Source organism: Anopheles coluzzii, chromosome 3 (genome assembly GCF_943734685.1).
Source record: "Anopheles coluzzii chromosome 3, AcolN3, whole genome shotgun sequence".
NCBI classification, from domain to species: domain Eukaryota; kingdom Metazoa; phylum Arthropoda; class Insecta; order Diptera; family Culicidae; genus Anopheles; species Anopheles coluzzii.
The window spans coordinates 16,601,230-16,624,854 of NC_064671.1; the positions used below are offsets into that span (position 1 = coordinate 16,601,230).

Genomic DNA, 23,625 nt, shown 5'->3' on the forward strand with positions numbered 1-23,625 from the left:
AGTTTTTATCTTCAAATTATGTCAAATTTAATCAAACTCAAATTCTTAACAAAATCACACAACATAAACTCTTAAAATAATTATTTAAAGTATTGTAAATTTTTTTTTCATTTTCTTAAGAGCCTAAAATCCTTCCACTGTTTGTGCGAGTCAGCTCCAATCCATCACGCTTTGATCGATGGGTTTATTATTAGTCTCGATGCTCTCGCTGTACATCGAATCGTTTGACAGGTTGTCCATGTCACCCACAATTAGTTGTTAATGTGTTTGTTTGTTGCGACACAGAAACCCCAAACCGAGACTTGTTAAAATTTTCCCGGCATGATTATTTAAGCCTTTTTTGATAATGGCTTGTTGGTTCTGCGGAACATTTTTGATGCGATAATCAGATTATATAAAAATGCTTTGTTGCCCTAATAGAGAAGCAATCGTTCGTAGAAAAACCCTCCTCCTCCCCCTGCTTGATTGTTTACACATAAAGGATAACATTGTAGTTCTCCATTCCACAGCATAATATTATTCCACATAATAATACGGCAAGCCACCCACCAACGCTGCCTGTTTCGATTGATTAATGGCACCCAATTATTGTGGAATATGTTCTTCGTGTGTGTCTTTCTTTTTTTTTTTGGTGTGTGGAGCTTAGCTCCCGCCGTCGTTTCCCTTTTGTCCCATCAAATACAGCACGATATAGACTACCGAGCGGGGCCGGTACCATATTTTATGTTTTCATAAGTGATTTATTACCTCCAGGTCGATCATTCGTAATCGTGAGCCCGTGGCAGCAGGGGCCGAGGAGAAAAGCCGAAACAGTATTTCTCCTTATTTTAGCATTTGACCCTCTCTCGTGTTTTCAAAAACCGATAAAACATTCATCTTCACACACACACAGGTTTCCGTAAGGCGCAACAAGCATAAAACAATGCTGTAAGACACCCACGTGCGCTTTGTTTTCCATATCATTTTGCTAGACACAGAAGAAGAAAGAAAAAAAGCCCTTACAACAAGATAGATCATGTGGAATTTGAGAGGATACGCCCTGGAAAACACCCGAAGATACTCCTACAGTGAGCCCTAGACAAGAAGGGTGAGGGGAGAAAACGATTCGAAATATGTTCAAACATGGGCCTCCAAAAGCAGGGAACAGATTTTTCCCATGTCTAGCCAGACCAAACAGAAAAAAATGAATTCCCTCCCAATCGCGTAGATCGGAAGAGGCTTGTTTGTTATTCGAGTGTTTGTTTACACTAATGCTGAAGTGTGTGTGTGTGTGTGTGCTCTTGCCTTTTCTGCTGTGTTCTGACTGCTATTGCGTTTGGGCCTTCTTCGCCCCAGAAGTGTCTGTTGTTTCGAGTTGCTAAAGAGCGAGATTATCCCTCGGAAGCAGCAGTAGCATATGGTTCGTGGAAGGCGCGATGGGGTTGACCCTTTTTTCTATGGAATGACTTTTTTACACGGCGCTTGGTTTGTTCTTTCTCAGCGGCACCAGTTGCATGCAGACGCACCGTCCGGGTGTAAGTCGGTTGGTGTGTTTACATAGGGCGCTCACGAGACGCACGCACATTATTCCAATTAATAATCTGTTTAATATCGCACTCTAACAGATTTGAAATTGGCCATCGAAACGTATCAACAGCAGCCAACGCGCTGTTAAATGCTCTTCTGTTCAGCTTCTTGTGCTTTATGCCTAGCATCGTCTCCCTTTTTTTTATGTTCCATGTTTCCTCTTCTCTCTACAACGTTACAGCCAACTGGCACCATCACGGTGATGGTGCAGCATTTTTTGCCCCGTGCGCGCTTCCAGTCTTCTTCAGAACCCGTCCGTTCGAGCTAACGACCGATTTCGTCTAATTGGCCGTCGGTCTGATACAAAACGCGGACGCGGTCTTGCATCCAGATGGCGGTGCAGCTGTGTCAAATGGAGAGAAAACGGCAGTCGGTTGCGTTTTTACGATTGCGAATTGATTTTCTTATTTTATTTGCCCGACTCGGGCGCTAGCATCGGGGCATCGTCGCGCCGTAGTTGATAATTATTTTAATGGTCACAGCTGGAGAAGATTGAGTGACACGTTCTAGACGAATAGTTGGGGACACGGTGGGGGGAAGTGACTGGGCCAGTTTTGAAGCCATCGGAAAGCTACAATAAATTGACGGGCTGCCAATTGGTGCGCCGATCGATGGACGGTAATGGACGAGCGGGATAGTTTTTCTCATGGTAATGCAAATTTCTGCTTACTGCTGGTCGTAAAAAGAAGTATTGATACATACGCGGTCGGCATGCGGGGAAAGGTATAGGATGGGGTCGTAAAAATATGTGGACGCATAAATGTCGCCGATTGGTTATTTGCTCATCTTGAAAATGGTATTTTGTGTAGATTAATATTTTATGGAAATACAATTTTTATTGTCAATTCTGTTTAAGTGGTTAAAGAAAGTCTTATTAGATAGCTTATTAGATTATACGACCGATTAGATTAAACGTATTGGAAGACATCAAGGGAAAAAATACTTATTAGAATGTATTCACCACTTGAATAATAAAAAATGATTAATTTGAACATGTTTAAATATGGTTTGCTCGTAGCAATATTAGCTATTTCTAAATATTTTAAGTAAACCTTTTATCATCTTTTAATTTTAAAATACAAATTAAGGTTTTGATAATTGTTCCAAATGGTTTTGTTATACATTTTTTTCTTCTTAAAGTTTAAAAAAAATGAGAAAGATAAACCGAAGGAAAGTATTCTGATGTTTAATCGTTGAAATTCAACTATTATAAATTTCAAATGTTCCGAAATTATCTGAACCCAACTGCACAAAATAGCATGAGTGCCATACAATACAATAGAAACCATTTCTTGCTGTCATTACACCATTTCCATACATCTTCCCTAAGCAATTACTGCCTATTGATTCACTTAGCGCGACAACTAACCGTTCCATCGCCCACCTAGCAGTCTCCTAATGGATGGGTCTCGGTCGCATCACCTTGACGATCATATGAATCGAACTAATAGTGCCCATTAATAGCCATTCTGTTTGTGTGTTTGTGTGGGAGTGTACGACGGTCGAAAGCGAAATCAATAATTACCACCGACGACCGTAATGATGGCCAGTGCATTAACGAAATAATACTAATGATTGCACGCAATTGACATTAACGTTTTACCATACCGAGCCGACATACTTTATTCATACGTTCTCCCCCTACCCCGCGCTATTCGAGAAAGACACGCAACGAGCTGGCGCTGCGTAGGATTTCTCCTACGAGACAGCCAGCAACACTGCACGACCGACCCATTCGTGCGATAAACCATTTGTTCAGTATCTGCGCTTTGCTTTTATGTTCAGTTATTTTTTGTGTTTAATTCAACAATTGATGGGGGATCAACTGCCTGATTATGTGCGTGTGTGTGCCTGTGATGTCCGGTAGCGTTTCGGGTAGCACGAAGCACCAGTGTGTCCTGTAAGTGCTGTATCGTGCACACGTCCGCCGAGCTCATGTTTGCCGCCCAATTTCCCTTGCGATCCGACTCAATATCGTCCGGACCAAAACGGGTTGGCGCCATTCACTGCGCTCCAGCGTCGGGTTCGTTGACAACTTTATTAACAGCCTTCCCGCTCGTACCCCCTTTAGCATAGCGTGTGTCGGCATTCCGTTTGCTTATTACTTCTGATAGCCTTTGATGTTGGATTAGGTTTCTTTCCACCGCCAAACCATTTCTCTATTCACACCTCATTGCTGGAGCGGTGCTGGGGTAGGTGGAGCGCAAATGCAGCAGTGTTGCTGCGAGCTTTACGAATGATTTCCTTATTGACAAACAATTCAATCCCTAGGCAAGCGATTGCAAGCGCTTCTCCTTCGTGTATACAAAACGCTCAAAGGGCTTCCACCTCTCCGGCAATGGTTATGAGTGCTGTACGAATAATTTAAATTCACTGCCTGCAGGAAATCTTTGAAGAGTAGTGTCAGTGTGCAGCGCCTAGCCCTGCCGGGTCGAAAACGAGACGTAATTAAATTCTGCTTCTTTTGCGTCGCTTAAGATGCAAGATTCCAGGAAAAGGAGAGTGCCCAACAAAGTTCATTGGACTGGACGGCTTTAGCAGTGGGTTGTTTTTCCTTTCTTTTCTTTTTTCACTGCCTTTAAGGTAGTCTGGATATGGATGTTTTAATCGGGAGGAGGGGGCGGGTCATCTTTTATTTCCTACGGCACATCAAAGCCGAAAGGAGGGAGGTGTGGGCGAAAGAAGCTGCATATCATTTGTGAGTTGTAGTATTTGAGTGCGAGACTTCCTTTGATGTTGCCGGGAGTAATGTAATGTAAAGTAATCGCATTTTTTTCAAATATGAATCTTTGACCTTTTGGCGTTTGCAATTGTCATACAATTTTAATATTTAAGATTTTTTTTTCGGGTAATTGAATTGCAAGAATCAGCATTAACAACGATTTTGTGCGTAAGCAGTTCATTTTGACACTTCTTTTTCAGTTTCAACTTACTTTGAATAAATATTGAAGTATTAAATAAATATAAATAAATATTTAAAGCTGAAACATTGGTCTATGATTAAAGGTTCAACGGGAAAACCGTGTAAATTTACAATAGGAATAGGATGAATTGATTTGAGATTTGAGAAATTTACAACGGGAATGGGATGATTTACAATGAGAAAGGAATGGGAATTTGTACCAAGTGGAAACAACGCGAATTGAATAAAAGGGATTTCAACAATATAGACGCTAAAATGAAATTCTAAAAGCTTTAGAAATGCTCTTCCATTACCTTTCTTTTGCAGTAATTTGCTCCAAAAACTGTCTCAAAATACCATATTTATCATACAAAAATCACGGTTCCATTTTGTCGCTCACTGTCCGATCCATTCACTGACCCAACATAATTCCACTTGGGACAAAATGAAGCCTAATATGACGCGCTTCTTTTGTGTGGTTGAGCATCATCCGTCACCTGGGCCGCACTGGCAAGCAGAACAATGGTCGGATTATTAGAGACGGTGGAGCAATTTCAAACCCCAACGGCCGACCCAGACACACGCAAACACACATTATACGACTGTCTCGCCGGCTGAGTAGCTTTCAATCATGTGAACTGTATGTGAGTTTGTGTGTGTATGTGTGTATCCTGTAGCCAGTGCTCATCTTCTGCTGCGGCTCCCTTTCACCGATTGGCCTTGCGCTCCTGTTGTCGGCTAGCTGTTCTCTCCCCCCTCGTATGTCATTTCAAAACTAATCTCGGGTGTTACGTCCCCCGAGAGAGCGAGTGGAAAGATCCTTCCAGTCCAGCTCTGGCTGCACATTTGTCACCTAGCAAGTGGACTGTTTTTTTTTAATGCTTGCCACATTTTGACTCACAGAGCTCGAGGATGTTGCTGTGCGATTCTTATGAGAACAACAATATGTTGAGCTTCACGGCTGACGGAAGTGATGATGGCGTGGCGTGTGTGTGTCCGTCCGGCTGGCTCTAATGGTGAAATTACAATTCCCAACGCTTACCCAGCCCGCTAGCGGGGGTTGGCGCAAATAGGCAATGAAACCCTGTCCACCGTGGTGACGCGCGATCGCACCCAGCCGGCAAGTCAACGTCCCGGGCTGTCCGAGCTGTCCGAGCGGTTGGGTGGAAATTGTCACTGCACGGGAGAAAATACAATAAAAGTTGATAATGACTCCTGGGATCGATGGGACGCCAGTTGCCTCCCGGGCACACTCGAAGAAGACGCGCACACGACGACTCACTCGGTGTCAGCGGTGCAAACTACACTCTTCCCATGAACGCTTTCCAGCAGTCAGCTGTGTGGTATGGGAGGGGGGTAAGTTGGCTGGAAATTGTGTTTCTACGTTCGCCCTACCACCCAGGCGGCTTATTGCTGTGGCAAATTAGATTGGCGCTTCTGGCAGCTCACCATCTTTCCTTCGTTCTCTCTGTGCGCTGGCTCAGAGGTTCAAGCTCGCCCGGGAGTTGATTGCAGCGCCAATTCGCTCGCTATTGAACAAGTTCGCCATTACGGTATTTGTTTGTAATTTTGCTTCAATAAAGTCATCAGGAAAAGTTGTTAATATGGCGCAGTCGATTGGCGGTTTGCTGATGGCCGTACGATCAACTGGACATCGCGTGGTGATCGAGAGAGAAAACCTTGCTTTTATGTTTGTCACAATTACAGTTTAGATGAGGATAGCGTTTCGTTGCATGAGGAAGGAACACTGTTTTTTTGTGGGTTTTTTAAGCAGCAAAGGTTAGGAAATTAGATTGCATTGAATATTTTAAAGGAGAAAGAGAAAAGGAAACATTTTTGTACTTTATCTGCAGATGATAAAGGAAAACCAAAAGCTTTTGAACTGAAAGCAGAAAAAAAACATAAATTGTACTTTTTAATATAGTTCGATCGATTCTACTTTCTAATTGGAAATAGATTAACAAACAATTGTGGCCTCTTCTTTCTTTCCAGAGGGTCTCATCTCGTACAGCATCCCGAAAGGTGTCATTCGAGGCGTGGAGGTGGACCTCTCCGACCGCACGTACGACGGCGAGGGCGAAGGCGATCGGCTTGTCCACGGGCTCGGCCAGCTGGTGGACGGTCAGAAAGGTGCGGACAACTTTCGCATCGATATCCACGGCTTCGGTAAAGGTGAGTTACTGAAAGGTGCAACAGCAACCCTATTAAATTGTATCTTAATTTAAGCTTTAAGCCAAAGGAATCTTACAGGAATTCCAATCGATTTGAGCGCTTCTGTTATTTTGCGTGTTTTCATTTGAAGCATGAGTGGAAGTGAACATCTTTCAGGAACATACCACCCAGCCTCTTTATCCAATTTTCGTATCATCATCCAATCGAAATTCTTACTTTTGCCATTCCTTGAAAAGCCCCTTGCAGCCATACTCAGTGTTCGTTGTTTGAGTGAGCAAAAAGTAGGGCCATTCCAAGGAACAGCCTGCTCGAAGTTGCAATAATTCAAATCCGAATGGCACCCAATCGTTTTATGTAAGTGTGTTTGTGTGTGTGTGTGTGTGTAGGCTAAAAAGAAAATCGTGCCTTTGATCCGAAGCAGGGCAGAAGCAGAAGTGTGTGTACCAGTCTCCTTCTTCACCCCCGGTGTGGAAGCATATTATCGAACAGGCAATCGGGCAAATAATAATGCTTCAGCAAATGCTCAAACACTTCAAGCTTCGAGAACGCTTCGGCGTGTTTTTGCAGCGCCAGAAGTATTTGCGTTCGCATTAAATACTTTCGATTGTGTATGTGTGTGAGAGAGAGTGAGTGGCTGTTTCAAAAGCTACACCCATCCCGCACTGAAGAAACCGGAGAGCTTTTTCTCCGGAACTATGTGCAAACATATCACGTTCCGGTTTTTTGCTTGTCGAGTATCTGCGGTATCTGCTTTTTGTTTCTCCTCATCAGCAAATAATAAGATCAGAAGGTGGTGTGTATGATTGTTTGTATGCACACACAAAAAATACACACTACCAAGAATGCAGCAAAAAAATGTAGCATACGGTTCCGTTCAAGATCGTTTAGCAAATTCTTGGAAATGAGCTACGGCGCTAGGGCGTTTAATTTTTCTTCTCCCCACACGATGCCTTCGATGCCCGTTCGAGTGGAACCTGTATGGCTAATGGGTTTGCCGTGCTAATGGTGGTGCCGTTCGGAGCAACAAACGATTGGTTTTTCCACCTCTCAAAAGCACACACACACACAAACACACACACATACACAGAGTGCAAGTTTATGCAAATAATTGTGTGCGAAGACGAAAGCAGCCCAAGTCCTCTCCCAGAGTCACACAAGCTCGCTTGACTCTGGCGCCTTTGCGCTACCGAACCCCCCACGTTCCCAACCTTTGTACGGGCAAAACGCAGCGCATGTTTGGCTCTATTTGTTTCGCAAAGTTAATTGTTTCATGGATGGCAACATTCCTGCCCGAAGGCGAACCCGGTAGCAGGACGGAAGAATGGTGGCGTCTTCTGCAACTGACACGTTCAAGTATGTGAGTTTGCAGTTTTGTTTTACCCCGGCAACCCTGCCCGAGCTGCAACTAGCCCGCCCTTGGAAACGTACGGAACGAATGCAGAATTGTTTATGAAAACCATAAAATACTCCCTCCCAACCAGGAATGGGGGGGGGGGAGTGAGGCGAGCTTCGGAAAGTTTGAGTTCGAGAACTGCTTTCTCGATCAAACTGTCCACACGATGACTTGCTGTGTGGATTGTACCGGGAAGTAAATAGCACCGGGAGGAAGCAACAAAGGGTCAAAGACCATCCGGTCACGTCAGTCGACACTCTGCTCCGGGTGTATGTGTGTGGGTGTGTGTGGGTGCACTAAGAGAAATACCAACTGGCTCTGTCAGCCACTGGTGTTGAAATGTTGTTCCTATTAATTACCTTCTAGTTGATAAATTTTACAACAACTTCTAGTGGTGGTTAGGGTGCTCTGCCGCCATGCTGCTGCTCCTTCGTCCTGTACAAAGCCACATCGCCTTTACGGAGCAGCTTTGGTCTGGGGGAGTAAGTAGTGGGAAAAAGTTTTCCAAGTAATTTCCACCATTTTGCTTAATGATGCTTGCAGCATTCCCCCCGGCGCGCGCGCGTTTTACCTTGCAGTGTGAGCGATCACCTCGGAAAGGAGCCTTGGGCGAGTACGAGTTCACAGCAACCTAGGCGAAAGCGTTCCGGGTCCTTCTGTGTGTGTTGGTTCTTTGTAAAAAAATAAGGAAGGAAACATATTATTTCTGTGCAATATTGTGCCGAGTTCGAACCGTCTGGCCGTTCGAAAGCGTCATTTCTCAAGCCCACAGCATGTCCCGTGGAATGGGTCCGAGAAAGCTGGTTTTAATCAGCGCTGGACGGCCCAGAAGCTGCCTTTCGTTCGCTCAACCACTCGTCCCTTTCTTCGTAATGGTCACTGGAACAGATTAAACTTATGATTGCTTTTCTCTACGCAGAAAGCAGACTGTGCGCCTCCGTTTGCTGCTGCTGGTAAAGGTCTTTTGCACTAGATTTAGCAGAAGAGCTTTCAGGCTGGGAAATATGGAGTTCAATTTTCATTCGGAAAGCTTCCACCAAGGTACAAAAGGTGGTGTGGCAAGACACACGGTGTATAACTCAACACGAATTGGAATTGCATTTTACATCGACGTGAACGTGAAAGACAGCCGTCAACTACAATCTACATAATCAATAAAGCTTAATAATCCGGCTTCACCACAACACGGACGGAGGACACCACGTGGGGAGAGTGTATGTGTGTGCTATACATAATTTTCGCCTCGCCAGAGCAAAAGATAGAAAGGAGGGGAGACTATCGACCAGCAACACAAGCACACAGACACACACTCACACACTCAAACCGTATGTGTGCAAGCGTTCTACAATCCACATGCAAAGCAGGAAGCGCTTCCTGCTTTCTGGCGTTCCCGGCTCCAGGATGATTGAGGTTTTGTGGAATCGAAATCGAGTAGCAGTACGGTTGCCCGGGAAAACACAACCTGTCCTGCTTGTGACTGTATGTGTGTGTGTGTGTGTGATCGTCTACCACACCGGTCTGTAAGAATGCATCATCACTAATGCCATTGCCTAACGTTGTCGGTAAAATGGAAAAACCGCTCAGGTTGGTTGTCCGGCTTTCTCAAATCCGCTTTCACCAACTCTACTTTCCCACACTCTTCCCTCTGTGCAGTGAGAATCTGCATGTGTGGTTACTTTCTCGATGCTTTCTCCACCCCCGAACTCCAACCCACCCACAGGCCACACATATATGACCCCGATCGCCGGGCGTTCTCTTGCTTTGTGGTTTATCCTTTGCTCTTAATCTGTCTCCGGCCCCTCCAGGGGACGGACAAGCTGTTCGAAACACGCAAAAGACGAAATGCCCTGACCACCACCATCACCAGGGCCACTAGCGACGGAGAGTGCAGGAGAGCAGAATGTCGGCTTCCTGCACCGGCCCGCAGTAACCTTTAAAACCATTGTGACAATAATTTTCGATTAAATGAATATAAAATGACCGGTGTGATCTGCAATTCAAAACCATATTTTCCATCTTCTATCATCGCTTCGGGCATTCGGTTTTGGTGTGGCAGTTGGCCTTGTCGTTCGGACTTGCATGCGTTGCTTTGCCTGTGGTTTTTGCCACATGTGTTGTTCGACCAGGGGTTTGGATAAATTGCTCGACTCTCTTACCTGCAGCGGCAAAAGGCGGGTCAAGTGTTTTTAGATTAAACTAATGCATACACTTTTAACTTACTGCATGAAGTAGTGCATTCGTTAAAAATGTGTTAAAGAGGCTTTTTCCTTCAAGCGTACAAAGGTCCAGAATGAGGATAAAAAGTCTACGACGTGTATTTTAACTTTTGAAGGGTTTTTTCTTCGAAAAGATCAAAATTTGATAAATTGCGTATAAATTATATATCCCATGCAAAGGCCAATTCAATGTTTTTTTTTTATAATTCTTACGTTTTTAATACGATTTTTAACAGTTTTTTTTGCAAATTTTTAGTATCGGCTAACGATTTATGGACTATTTTTATGTCAAAAAGCATTAAATTCGTTCAAAAATGTTATTTGATCTCCAACAAAAAAGCCATAATATATTTTTATGTCATCCATTGGCAACGTTAAACTTGATTTAACAAGTAAAGACTTGGAAGATTCTTTCTGCGCTAGTCCCTAAAAGATTTGATGAGTTCGACTCTCATCCGTACCGCTTTTCCTTAGCCATTGACGGCCCAATTACATGTTTGGATTTAAATTTATTAACTAGTAAGCAGTGCTGTAAAATTTCATTGTCAATGTCATTCAAAAATCTTACTGGAAAAAATCACGTACTCAATTGTGATAATCAGATTGTGATTGACATGACCATCGCATGCTTTGTGACATTTTTGCCACGAATGCTTTATCAGTCACTACAATATTTTTTTTTTTTTGCTGTGATCAGTTCTGCAAAATATCACTGACATAGTCATGACAAATTCCGGATGAAACAAGATCATGCCAACGTCATGAGCTCTACTGTGATGATCAGGTGAGAGACTCAAACAGTCGGTGCGACCATCACATGTTTGGTGACATTTTGTGCAACCAGCTCTTGGTCAGTCATTTGGTCGTGACATTTTCTCTCGGTGATCATAAATGTCACAAAGCATGTGATTGATCCACCAACTGGTTGAGTCTCATCCCTAAATTGAGTCATGAGCTGATTTAAGCTTAGTTTCAGTCATGAGTGTTGGTGACTGAAACAGTGGCATTTGGCAGCACTGTTTACTTACTTACTTATCCGGCGCTACAACCGCTTTGCGGTCTTGGCCTACCTCAGGAGTGTCCGAAACCGCTCACGGTCTCGCGCCTTCGTCTGCCAGTCCGTTACCCCGGCCTTAATGGCGGACGCCTCCACGCCATCTTGCCACCTCAATTTGGGCCTACCACGTCTCCTCTGTCCTTGTGGACGGCCTCCTTCCACACATACGGGGCCAAGTATCCTTCTGAGCATCTTCCTCTCGAACGCGGCTAAGAGGGCTTCGTCAGATTTGGACAGTGTCCATGTCTCAGAGGCGTATGTGAGTACTGGTACTATATAGGTACTATAGCACTGTTTACAGCCAGAAAAAAAATCATTATAACCGGCGATAAGCTCAGCTTGTCAGTCAGAGCATCGCGTTTAACCAAAGCACTCGGATGTCGTGTTCAGCATGTCATGACGCACTTTCATTGAGTATCAGCAATGAACATCAAGCTACCACGGATATGTTTATTGTTTTCGTTGGTGAATATCTCGTGATGCTCATAGCTTTTTGAAGCACGGCTTGCAACGAATAAGTCACCTTGAGTGATTTGTCCAAAATTATTAAATTTGACTTTGATTTATTTATATGAAACATTAAATGAAATCAGTCTATAAGTTGTGTAAAAACTGAGTTTTGCAAAAAAAAATGAAATTTTACAGTATACATTCAATTCTATCGACTTTGCCCGGAAAAAAAAACAATTCAAAAACATAAACAAATCGCAGCCAATTTACTCTGCAGAAGAAATAAAACTCTTAATTATTCCTCCGTCCGTCCCAAAATCAAAAAAGGGCTGCACCACTTTGCCCAACAACTTAAAGCAAACAAGTTCTGTTTTCGATAATCATAATTTCCCTTTACCAGTTCAAACTCGCAACCTTCGTCTATCCCATTCTGCATCCAAAAGAACGGCACCAATGAACCCGCAAATATTTGTGCGAAACTGAACCGCATCACCGTGAAGCTGCCAGCATTGCTATGCAGGGATAATTAATTCCCTGTTTCTCCCTCCATCTCCAATTTCCCGACCCCTAGAACACCGATATCGATATAAACCGAGACGATATTATTCATTCCCGATTTGTGCTTCGGCAGTCGTTCCGAAATCAACAAAAATGAAATCAATACCATCATCTAAATCAATAAACTTCAGCGCACGTTTTGCCGCTTGCAGTGCTTGAATGTTTTTCCGGCTGCCATCACCACCACCATCACCAGGCGTCTCCACCGAATTTCGGTGACTGCGAACGACTGCCTTCGCAACGCTTCTTTCCCAACCCAGCCACCGATAACGAGCTGTGGCGATGAATGGCGATGCTTGCCTGCCTTTGCTTTGTCGTCTATCATAAGCGTTTCGATGGATACGTGCATTAGAATCTGCGATTTTCCCGACTGAACGGAAACGTGTGTACAACCCTGCAGGAGTTGGTGAAATGGTGGAGTTTCTTTTTCACAATCTCCAAAATCGAAAACTTGCTCGAAAACCTTCGCAACTTGGCTGGCTTGGCGCTATCGAACAGTGTGTGAGTGCCCACAGAACCAGAAGACGTGCGGAAAAATCTAATAATGGAAATCATTACTCGTGTCGTATCGACCGGCTGTGGGGGAGCTAGTAGCAGACGAGACTTTCGGGACAAACGACGATGTCAAAGAGCAACTCCCTCTGCCCCTGGTGCTTGTGCGAAAACGCCTCAAGGCTTACTGAAAGGAGTTCGCTTGTTCCGAACGGGTGCGGAGGCATGAATTGCGGTAGCAAAACCGTTCATCGTCTTCATCTTCGGTCCCAGTTTTGCCGTTCGGTAACAAACTTGCGCGCAAAAGGACTCCTTCCCCATCTTCTTTTGCATCCATTTTCCCTACGGAAGTGTCTCCGTTTCCCCACTCCCATTCTCTCATTCCTTTCTGCATCACGCTAAACCTTGAACCATGGTGACAAAGCCATAAAGAAGCGACTTTGAGCACTCGGGACGCGTATCCCCAGCTTCAACCCCGAAAACGGTTTCGAGGAACGTTTGCTGCCTCCGTTAAACCGTTTTCGGGTGTCGGTGCCGTTTTAATCCCTCACAATTACCGTGAAAAGATGATCGGTTTCTAGCAGAGCGGTGGAAATGGATGGTACATGGTGCAGGCTTGGTAGGAGGAATGCTAAGGACACACCGCTAAGACATTGCACGAGCGAGCGTGCGAACCCTTAAGGCGTTGAGGACGCGTTTGGCTTGAACGGAGTTGGGATAGGAGGGTTTGGCTGGTTGGAAAATTTATTTTGGTAAGCAAATTTATTGATTTTCCCGCACCGTTTTATCGTGTCATGGCTCATGGTTTGCGTGCAGAGAAGGAGTTAAATCGGATCGAACGGGGGAAAGGCCGGGCAAACTGGTTGCTTAAATGAATTTAAAATGAGATCACCGTTTACCGGGTGTTGTGATATAATGTGTGCGAGCTAGAGGGTTCGGTAGGAGCAATCTGCATATGCAACTAATCCGCAATGTGGATGTGTGATAACAGAGTGTGGCTTTAGGTACTGTAGTTACACCGAATACTGTAGTCTTTGTCTTCGTGGAAGGACAGTTTTTGCTCTAAGGGACATTTAAAGAATGGGAATTGATTGTCATCCGACCTTGTAAAAGTGATTGTGTTTTTGTTTTGATTATAAATCATATGAAAGTTACAAATAATTAACAAACTTTCACTCACTCTCCCTCTCTCTTTGTAATATTTAAGACAGATTTAATAAAGAAGGTTATCGATAAACAGAAATATTATTCTATTTCCATGCAATTTTCTAATTTTCTCATGCAACTAAAACCCAAAAACGATTAACACTTAGAATGAAACATGAATTCAATATAGAAAAAGGCTTGTCAAATAAATTCTATACCACATTTGAGCAAAATTGCGGTTTCTTGTGATTATAGACACTTGACTGTCATTTTTTAAGCAATGTTTTATCCCTAGCCTTTTATAGTTTTTATCTATTTTGCTATAAATTTAATTATTAGAAAACCAATTAAATTTCATTTGTTTTATTCTAAATTATTGAATCAAAAGCCATGAATAGGAAAACCTGCTTATACCATTAAATATCCTTCCACCACTGTTAGTCGCTAAACCCCCGTCCAATAAATGTGTTTCTATTCTTCAACGTCACCTTAAAGCACCATCGATATCTTATCCCTTCTACACAATCGATACTATCTACCGGAAAGGATCGAAGAAATACTCCACAGAGGAAGAGTTTTCCTTCCTCCCGCACTCCCTATCCCGCTCCAAAAACCACCAGAACATGGAATGCTCGTTAGTTTGTCGTAAGGTTTCCCTTTCAACAACACCACCACCATCAACAGACGAAAAAGCCATTTTAAAACCTATCAAAGAACGATTTTCCATCCCTTGTACCGCAACGTCGTTTGTAATTCAAAGTCGTTGAAAACTTGCCCCAAGAAAATGGAGGGAGGAGGGGGGTGCAGACAATGCGGCAATGTTGCGACGCGTCGTTTTATCGACGCTCGCGCTCCCAGCTGGTAAGGAAGGTAACGAATTAAAATATTATATCAAAACATCGCGTCTTGAGCGGTGCGCCGTAAAACCGGGACGCTTTCGCTTTTTTTCTTCTAGCAGCAGCGGGAGGAAGAAGTGCTTTAGTTGCGGTACAAATCGTTATCTTTCTGCTACTTCCGCATTGAACATTGCTGCACGTCTGTGTTGCTGCAAACGAACCCGAAACTGATTGAAAAACGTGTTTCCATAATGTACCGTGCGGTGGCAAAAATGTTAAAAACCATTCCGGGCTGGTGCCGTTTAGTTGATTGCTTCAAGAAAATAGGGACACGTTCTTGGGGGAATTTCTGGGAAATTTATTCCACCTTAGCAATAAGCCCCCACGCGTGTGCATGTGTGTGTGCAGGTGGTTTCCACGTATCCATGGCGATGGCAACCCGTAAAAGGAGGGGACGGACAGTGTGACCCATTCAGCCCACTTGAGCCACAAAAGGATATAGTGTATTTTCCTTTTTTTTAACCCTCCTCTTACACATGGAAAAGAAATAAATAGTGACGGATGTACGGATTGTGTGGAGCTCCTTTAAATTGGTGTCCGTTTTTCATGGCTCTCTTATACACACACTCACACTCAGTGGCTTTCCCTTTGTTGTAGGATGGCTCGTTAGCATGCCAACGAAGGTAGTTTTGAATTTGAATAGAGAGAGTGGGAGAGAGAGATAGCGAGAAGGCCAAACCAAAAAAAAACATAAAAGAAGAGAGAGAGAGAAACACTCCCCCCGAAGCAACTTCGAAGCCACGGAACACAAAAGGGTGCAAACGATTGCTGTGACGCGCCGGAAACGGAACCGGAAGATGGAACCGGCCATTAACGAGAAGCGGAGGGCGCTGATCGTTTGCCTTATCATGTAACAATCTGCGGATGTGGTTTCGATGTCCTTATCTGCTTTCTTTTTTTTTCGCCTCCGGTGTCCTAGTCCATGTACATAAAATAAATAAAAGTAGTGTAGGGAAGAGAAGCGAAAACTCAATCGGCTGCGGGCGCCAAGGGAAGCTGCTGTTGGACGACACACGCCCGAAGGACATCATTATATTGAGCCAACGGAGCGACTTCTAATCTAGCCAATCCGGTGCTGGTGCTGCGGTTCCGTGTGGAGCATCCTATGGAGAGTTTACCCCACTAGCCTCTTACCGTGCTCCAGGACGAGTGTAAGTTATTGTCCTTAAAGAGAGTGGCATTTTAAAGTGTCCCCACATTCGGAGCGGTAAAATCGATTTTGCCTCCTTTCGTATCACACTTTTTTGTACCTTTCTTTTCCATTATGTTGAAGCAAATGTAAAGCCTCCGAAAGTGGCCACTCGCGTGTGCCGATAGCACATGCACACTACAGTGGGTACGAATTTCAATTTCCGAAAATCGTTCAACAAAACCTCCAAAGTTCCACTGGCACCACTCGGGTCTGGATTCAATTCACTCGATTGCAGTCGCACCATTTCCGGTCGAAGCAACGGCAGCCAATCTCATTTCTAAGCGTCCCATTTCCCCCTTTGCTTTCGCATCTCCCCTATCTCGCATCCCCCCCCGAACGCCGAATCTCCAAACGACAGATCATGAATGAATAGTTCCGGATCGATGCATCTAATCGCGTTGCATAAAGTGCAGCACACAACGGTGGTGCTGCTGCCGGGCAGGATCAACTCTACCTTACACACATTTACACACACACTACACACTTCACTCGCAACAACGTTACAACATTGCCGTGTAACGCCTGGTTGCTGGCCCAAAAACCCGTTCAACCGGCAACATCGGTTCATGTGCCGGCACTGGGCACTACTACGCTGGGCTTGGAAAATCTGTTGAACATTTCCGCCGGAACGGATCTCCGGCACGTTCGGTGTGCGCGCTCGCGGTGTGTCATCGTATGTCGCGGTCTATGTCACGGATGGACACACCGTGAGTGTGTGTATGGGTGTGCGCATATGCTTGGCCGCAGGATATTTTCCGGAACACATTCTACACGCACACGGGGCAACAAATAAAAGCACACGCGGAAATGCTTTTCCAGCGCAACGGACACACCACGGTTGCTCAGGGAGAATTTGGAACCCGGGGATGGATGATCATTTCATCGGCACTTGCGATGCTTCCGGTATTTGTTGGAAAATGTTGTTTCGTGTGTCCTTTTTTGTCATTCGATTCAAGGTGAGGCTTGACCGTTTCGTTCAGCAGGGCTCAAGTTAGATGAATTTGAAGGTTTTACATTTACCATTTAATTTTATTAAATGTTTTCGTACTTTTGCACTGACGTAAATAAAGTATTTTAAATGTTTTGAAATATTTAAATCATTTTATTTATGTGAAATTATAATTAAAATCTGTCACATGTCATAAGAATAAAAAATGAAAAATAAAATAAAGAATTTTAAAAATTTAAAAGAAAAATCGATTCCTCCGCAGTAAATGCGTTTTGGTTTTTAACGTTCAGTACTCCTGGGCCTTTTCAATCTTTTCCAAAAGCCTCTACGTCATTTGGCTCAAGATTGCTCTACAGTATCATCGCTCGGCCATCGATACTACCGTTCGGTACCATTGCTCACTTCCGAACCATTTCTGATTGCTCAAGGTAACAACAAAAAAACACACGCATACCAATATCAACTCGTTCAACGTCCGTACGCGCTTAGGCACTTTGAGCTCTTGTTGTCTTTCGCTAGGAAATCGAGATGGTTTGAATCATTGCAACTATATTGTAGCCGTTGCGCGATAGAAGGGAAATGAAATTATCTTTTTTTTTATGACAGTGCTGGGTACAGTTTTCCATTCGATTTGCGAAACTTTCCGCGATGTGTTGGGAAGGTATATAGCGACCATGTTTTTTTGGCTTCAAATTGGTAGGACCGGTTGAAAGATGGTGAACCAACAGCGCAATGTTTGATAAAAAGCACAGCAAACAGTACCGTGCATTAGGCAGAAAGTGGTGCTAGCAAAAAAGTGAGGAAAACTTTTGTGATTCTACTTCCAAAATGATCGATCTTTTGATACTACTTTATGCTTTTTAATATATTTCGTAATGAAGGGTTTTGTTGTTAGGGTTATTTTACTATGCTTTTAAGGTACATATTAAGCTATTAGCCATTTTCTTATGGTAGCGAGTCATTCTAATTTGAATAATTTGTTTAAACAAACCTCAAGTTCAACGATAAATGATCCAATAACTACCTCACATAGTTCAACTTCCCACAAAAAATAAACGACTTTTTTGCACATTATTCTCATTGGAGTGTTTTGCACATTTACAAAGAAAGCACGCGAAAAAATACCTTTAAATCCAGCACTCACCCATATCTACGGCCACAGCTTTCCAACACAATTCCAACAAGACGACAGGGACGAGGTACAAGCTTTCTGTCGTTTTTTTTTTCAACATTCCCAGCGATGGAAATGACAAAAGGAAAATGTGCCATTCTTTGTGCTCGTTTCCTCTGTCTCCCCCTCGAACCAGCGTGTTAGCCTTCGCCAGCCAACGCGCTTACACCATTTGCTCCAAGCTCCAAGCCACACTGCTAACCCACTTATGTTTGCACTGAATTAAAAATATTTCCCGGAGATAAATTTAATGAAAAACAAACACACCGTACCTTCCGCATCACTAAACTCTGCTGGATCGTTCTCTCTCTCCCTCTGCCTCTCCCGGTTTCCCTACCACTCGAGAGGGAGGCATTCGAACGTCGTGTACACACCGTGTACGTTCGCTTGAGTTATTTCTGGTTAAGGAGCGTTTTCTTGTCGGGTGGAGATCTTCACGTGCGCTTTCTTACATTGCTCTAATTTCGATGGCACGCGGTAAGGAGCGCATTTTTTATAAAGTTTGTCCACATTATCTTCGTTGCATTCTACTTGAAAAAAGCGATGTTTTTTCAAGGTGGAATTAAATGGAAGCAATTTTTTGTGCGAAAATGGAACACTTTTTGTCAAATTATTAAATCATTTTTCGTGTTTTTCTTCCAAAAACGAATCGTTTATAAATCGATTGCAAATTCCAAATAAACAACATGAGAGGTATTTATCTTCCAATGCTTGAGATAATATTATTTCTAATCTAAGGTCAGTAATAACCCGGCACCAACCGCAACAAAAAAAACACAAAACCGTAGTAAAAACACTTGCCAGAAGAAACACACACACTCATACAAAATCTCATCTCCAAGGAAAGGTAAATATTTGCAGCGCAATGGAAAACGCCGTGATTTCGGGCACATTTTTACCGCCAAAGCCTATCCTAACATAATTTACTCACGCACGCACCCACACACTCACTCACCGCCTCCTAGACGGGGTAGCTGCCATTGTCGCCATACATTCGCTGGCGCAAAGCGCGTGTCTGTGATCTTAACCAAACACACCATAGCAACGCACGCATCATCGCACGTGCGAGGTTGCTGGCAACCGGCCCGCCTACCAAAGCCACCCAGCGCTGGTATGGGCTTTCGATTCGCACACACACACACATGCTCCCTCCCGTGGGAAATTTCGGCACATGAAATTGAGGATGATCCGCAGCCGAGCTTCCCGAGTACGGTGCGCGAGGTTTCCTTGCGCTCAACCGAGCGTTCTGTTCTGCGTTGTGTTGTGACAAATGTGTGTATTGCTGTGAGCATGGAAAATGAAATAAAAACAACTGTGTGAGTGGGGAACAAAAACCGTACATTAGAAATCGTGTCGGTTCGTCAATGGAGGTCGCGTTATGGTCCCGCGTAACAATGTATGGCAGATTGGAGTTACTGTAAAAACAAATGATTATTCAAGCACGCGCTTTACATTGGAGTATACAACCTATCCAGCTCCGTTTGGCGGGAGTGCGCAGTACAACGATGGAGAGCTGCCGTTTTAATATGGCGGCTGTTTATTGTTTCACCGTAATTAGTTTGGTTTTCATTTATTGTAACTTTTGGAGGCGCTTGAGCGAAAAAAAAAAACATTCGAAAGCTCTCCATCCAAAAGAAGGTGTTGAATGTATGGGGTTCCATTTAACAAAAATTGAACTCTCCCTCCAGACACAAAACCTTAAAGTGTCTTAGTTCCCAAGCTCCAACACCTCACCTTTAACTCCAATCCTCTCAAACCTTTAGGTTTCAGCTTCAAAAGCTTCTGTTTCCTTTTGCGGACCATTGCTTTAATTCTCACCTCAAACTCACCGGGCTGCTATTTCACCATCAAGTTCGGGTTCCTGCATTAAGCCAAACGGAGCTGTTGCAGCTGTACAGCATGAGGGATTTGGTATTTGGTAAAGAATTTCGTACGCTTTCGTTCGCCCGGGTCCCGGTTTTCAACCTTCACTTCACGAGCTGTAGGAGCAACTTTTCTGCTCTTTCCCGCTCGTTCGCTACAAAGTGCACTACCGGAAAGGATTCGTTCTGTTCGCCCTCCAAAAAAAAGGGATAAAAAACACGGGCTATTGAACAGTGAAAGAAGGGAAGAAAGCATGATTAAAAAAAAAACTTGGGCTACATTCCATCGAGTGCACATGGGGTTCCGGGGTTTCAAGCGTATGGTCAGCGTTAAGTCCTTGTGGCGTCTCAAGGCACTGTGGAAGCTAAGTCCCCTCCCGACTCCCGAGGTCACTGGTCGAGAGCTGATCCTTTCGAATCGCAAATGGCAAGAGGGGAGGGGGAAAAGGTCAAAGATCCCAAAGGTTTCCCCGAGATGAAAAATGACAAAATAAAGCCGGTTTGCCATGCTGCCCGGGTACCAACACTTCTGATGCTGGTTACAAGAATGGCTTTCCCTTGTGTCGGGACGATGATCCTTTCCCGCCGGTCGGGTTTGATTCAGGACGGCGTTGAGGTTAGTGAGATTTTCCGACATTGGAAACAAGCTCTCCTGCACTACATGGGAATTGGGAATTGGGTATTGCAATCGTTAGGAAAGTATCCTTTGCCATTCCCCGCTCTCCAAAGTGCAGTCAAATTGCAATCGATCAAACGTGTTTACTTCACTTGACCACACATCAGCATCAGCGGCAGAGAAAGAGTGGCTACGGGTTTTTCTTTGTTTCAGTCGCTGTAAAGCAAACTGCACACTTCCTCCTGCTGACAGTGTATCAGATTGTGAGCGGAAAGTGGATGTAAATTCATGACCATCACCGTCAACTCCATCATCATTATCACCATTATCATCCATCGCTTTGCCGCCGTGCGGGATGATGGTTATCACAAGCGCTTCGGTGCACGGGAAGGTATCAGAATACCTACAGCAATTCTCACCGACCTTTGTTCTTCTCTTGAGTGCATGATGCAGTTTTTTTTTTCTCCCCCCACTCTGGTGCAGTAAACCCTGCAGCCCACTTGACTCCGGCAGCAATCGTTGGGACCGGATCCGATTGTCGGTGTCTGACACAGCGACCCCGGATGTTTTCCAGCCCCCGCTTTCCCGAAGAACCAAAGAGCGAAGTGCTTACTAGATTTGATGCTTTCCCTTGTGTTTATATGTGTGTGTGTTTGTCTGTTTGGGGGGAAGATGGGAACACACATACACAGTGAAGCATCCAATTGCATTCGTGCAAGTGCAGTAAAGAGTGTTGCACCTCTCGAGCCAGCAGCAGCGTGTGTGTCGCTTCCAACACGGTTAGCATTCCGGGAATGCTCCAAGGAACATTACGGTTCTAGCCCTACCCCAGCACGAAAGCCCGCTTGTTCCGGTTGAAGATTTTATTCGTTTTCATTCGCCACCCCGCTGTGGAATTCTTTTGCCAAAAGGGTGGGTTTTTTGTGTCTCTTATTCTTCGCTTACTTCCACCCAGGCAGCTGGCAAATACCTGGAAAGTATCACATGTTGTAGGAACATAAATTTTAATATGCTCACCAGAAACCCACCATTGACTCTCTTTCTTTCTCTGTCACTCTCTCTACTTCATCCCTCCCACAAACCCTTTTTTATGTAGATTCCACTAACCCCCCTTCTCTGTTTTCCCATTTCTTCACTTGCAGGATACGACTGGGTCGGTTGGCGTAATGATTCACTCGGCTGGGCCGGCAAACCGGTCGAGATGGTGTTCGAGTTTGACTCGGTCCGTAACTTTAGCTCCATGGTGCTGCACACCAACAACATGTTCAGCAAGGATGTACAGGTAAGGTGAAAGCGTTTGTGTCTGTGTGTGTGTGTTTCTGTACAGTTTTCTATTGCTTTGCTGCTTCCACTGCTGGTTTCCCGGGTGTGGTATATTGAAGGATCGCATTAAGTGTTCGGTTCGAGCCCGTTTGTCGCCCAGGTGTGGTTAAATTCCAGCTTCTAGCATGTATTGCTGCTGTTGTGTATGGCAGTTGCTATGGCACGGAGTACACCCGGTGTACAGGCATGTTTTACAATCCTTGAGATGGGTAAAAATAAGGTGCAATAATTCTTTTGCATTAGAATGTCTTGGTGTGTCGTTTCAAATCATTTCAATATTACTGAAAGTTTTCAAATAAATGTGGTCCTTTCTCCTTACGGTAAGCAGGTTCTTCATCAATAAAACGTTTTGAAACGGTTTTTAAATTGTCATTCTTTCTAAAAAAAACCAAAGAAAAGATTTTTTTAATTCTTCTTTTGATTCAGATTACTGCCATGACACGTTGCTTACAAATAGTCATTCATATTTTCTTGAATGGTCTATTGTATTGAACCATTGTTTAGTAATTCAACTGTTATTGAAGTCCTAGTCGTTGCTATTTAACAGAGGGAAATCCTTTAAATAAAAGTAGATTTGAATCCGCCAATAAATTGGAACTTGATTAATAAGAATTAAATACATGCAATGGATAATCAATATGATACTTTGATACTTATTTCCAAAAAGGTTTTCATAGAGATTGTCATAATTTTGGGACACTTCCTCGACTCTTTCTTAATGAAAGTAAAGTAGTTATGGGAATTGGACTCTACGGCACCCTTTGTGTAAAACCTTATTTAGAATCCAATAGGAATTTACAACACCCGTCCATTACTCGTTACATAAAGTTCACTTCCGTTAAGAAAGAGTCAATAAAGTGTCTCGCAATTATGAAAAAAACCCCTGTATGGCTTAGCATTTCAGCATCTCGTACACTTCGCATGAATGTCCTAACAATTATTTTTTCTCCTTTTTTTATCATACATTAAGCATCTGTTCCCAAAAGTAATGAAGGAAAAATATGAAAATGTGTCCCATTTTCTTAAAATTTACTATCAATAGAAAATCCTTCCGATGGCAGTTCTAATGACGGTCGAGTCCTGAATGTCTCGCTACAGACGGGCGAATGTCCTGCCCTTACAATGCGAAACATTAAACGCACCACATCAAATTAAACAAATTGTCCCAATCGAGATGGGAGGGAGGGAAACAGACGCACTCCTTCTTCAAAGTGACGCTGAATTTTCCATCTTTTCTTTACAAAAAAAAAAATCGAGCAATTTTAATGCGAACCCGCTCGAACTCCACCTCCCTTAACAGTCATTATTTTTCCCGGCCTGGCTGTCGTCAAACCTCACCTCCTTAGCCCCTAGCCGCCGGCCCTGCCCCATATCGCTTTGATGGCATTTTGATAAGGAAAACATTTGCAGTCGTGAGCGTGATTCTGCCCCATTTTTGGGTATGATTTATTTCCACAAAACCGCGGCAACCCGCAAAAGTAATGAGCCCCAGCCGCTTCCAACGGAGCAATCACAGCACAGCACCGTATTTTGCAGTCGAAATATCAATAAACAATTATCAAAACGCATAACTGCTGGCGCAAAACCTCTTATCGCCGGCTGCTGCTGCTGCTGCTGCTGCACCTTTCCCACCCGGCTCGTTAGAAGAGTCGCCTTTTGGTCCC

General features: G+C 43.9%; 1 protein-coding gene across 2 annotated transcripts in view; it reads left to right on the forward strand.

The window, feature by feature from the left end:
- Positions 1 to 23,625, forward strand: part of LOC120956443 (discoidin domain-containing receptor tyrosine kinase B) — a 249,148-nt gene that overhangs the window by 168,826 nt on the left and 56,697 nt on the right. For both annotated transcript variants that reach the window (XM_049610789.1, XM_049610790.1), the window contains exons 7-8: positions 6,461 to 6,640; positions 21,781 to 21,920. In XM_049610789.1, coding sequence (XP_049466746.1) covers positions 6,461 to 6,640; positions 21,781 to 21,920 — 320 coding nt within the window. The remainder of the gene's footprint in view (positions 1 to 6,460; positions 6,641 to 21,780; positions 21,921 to 23,625) is intronic.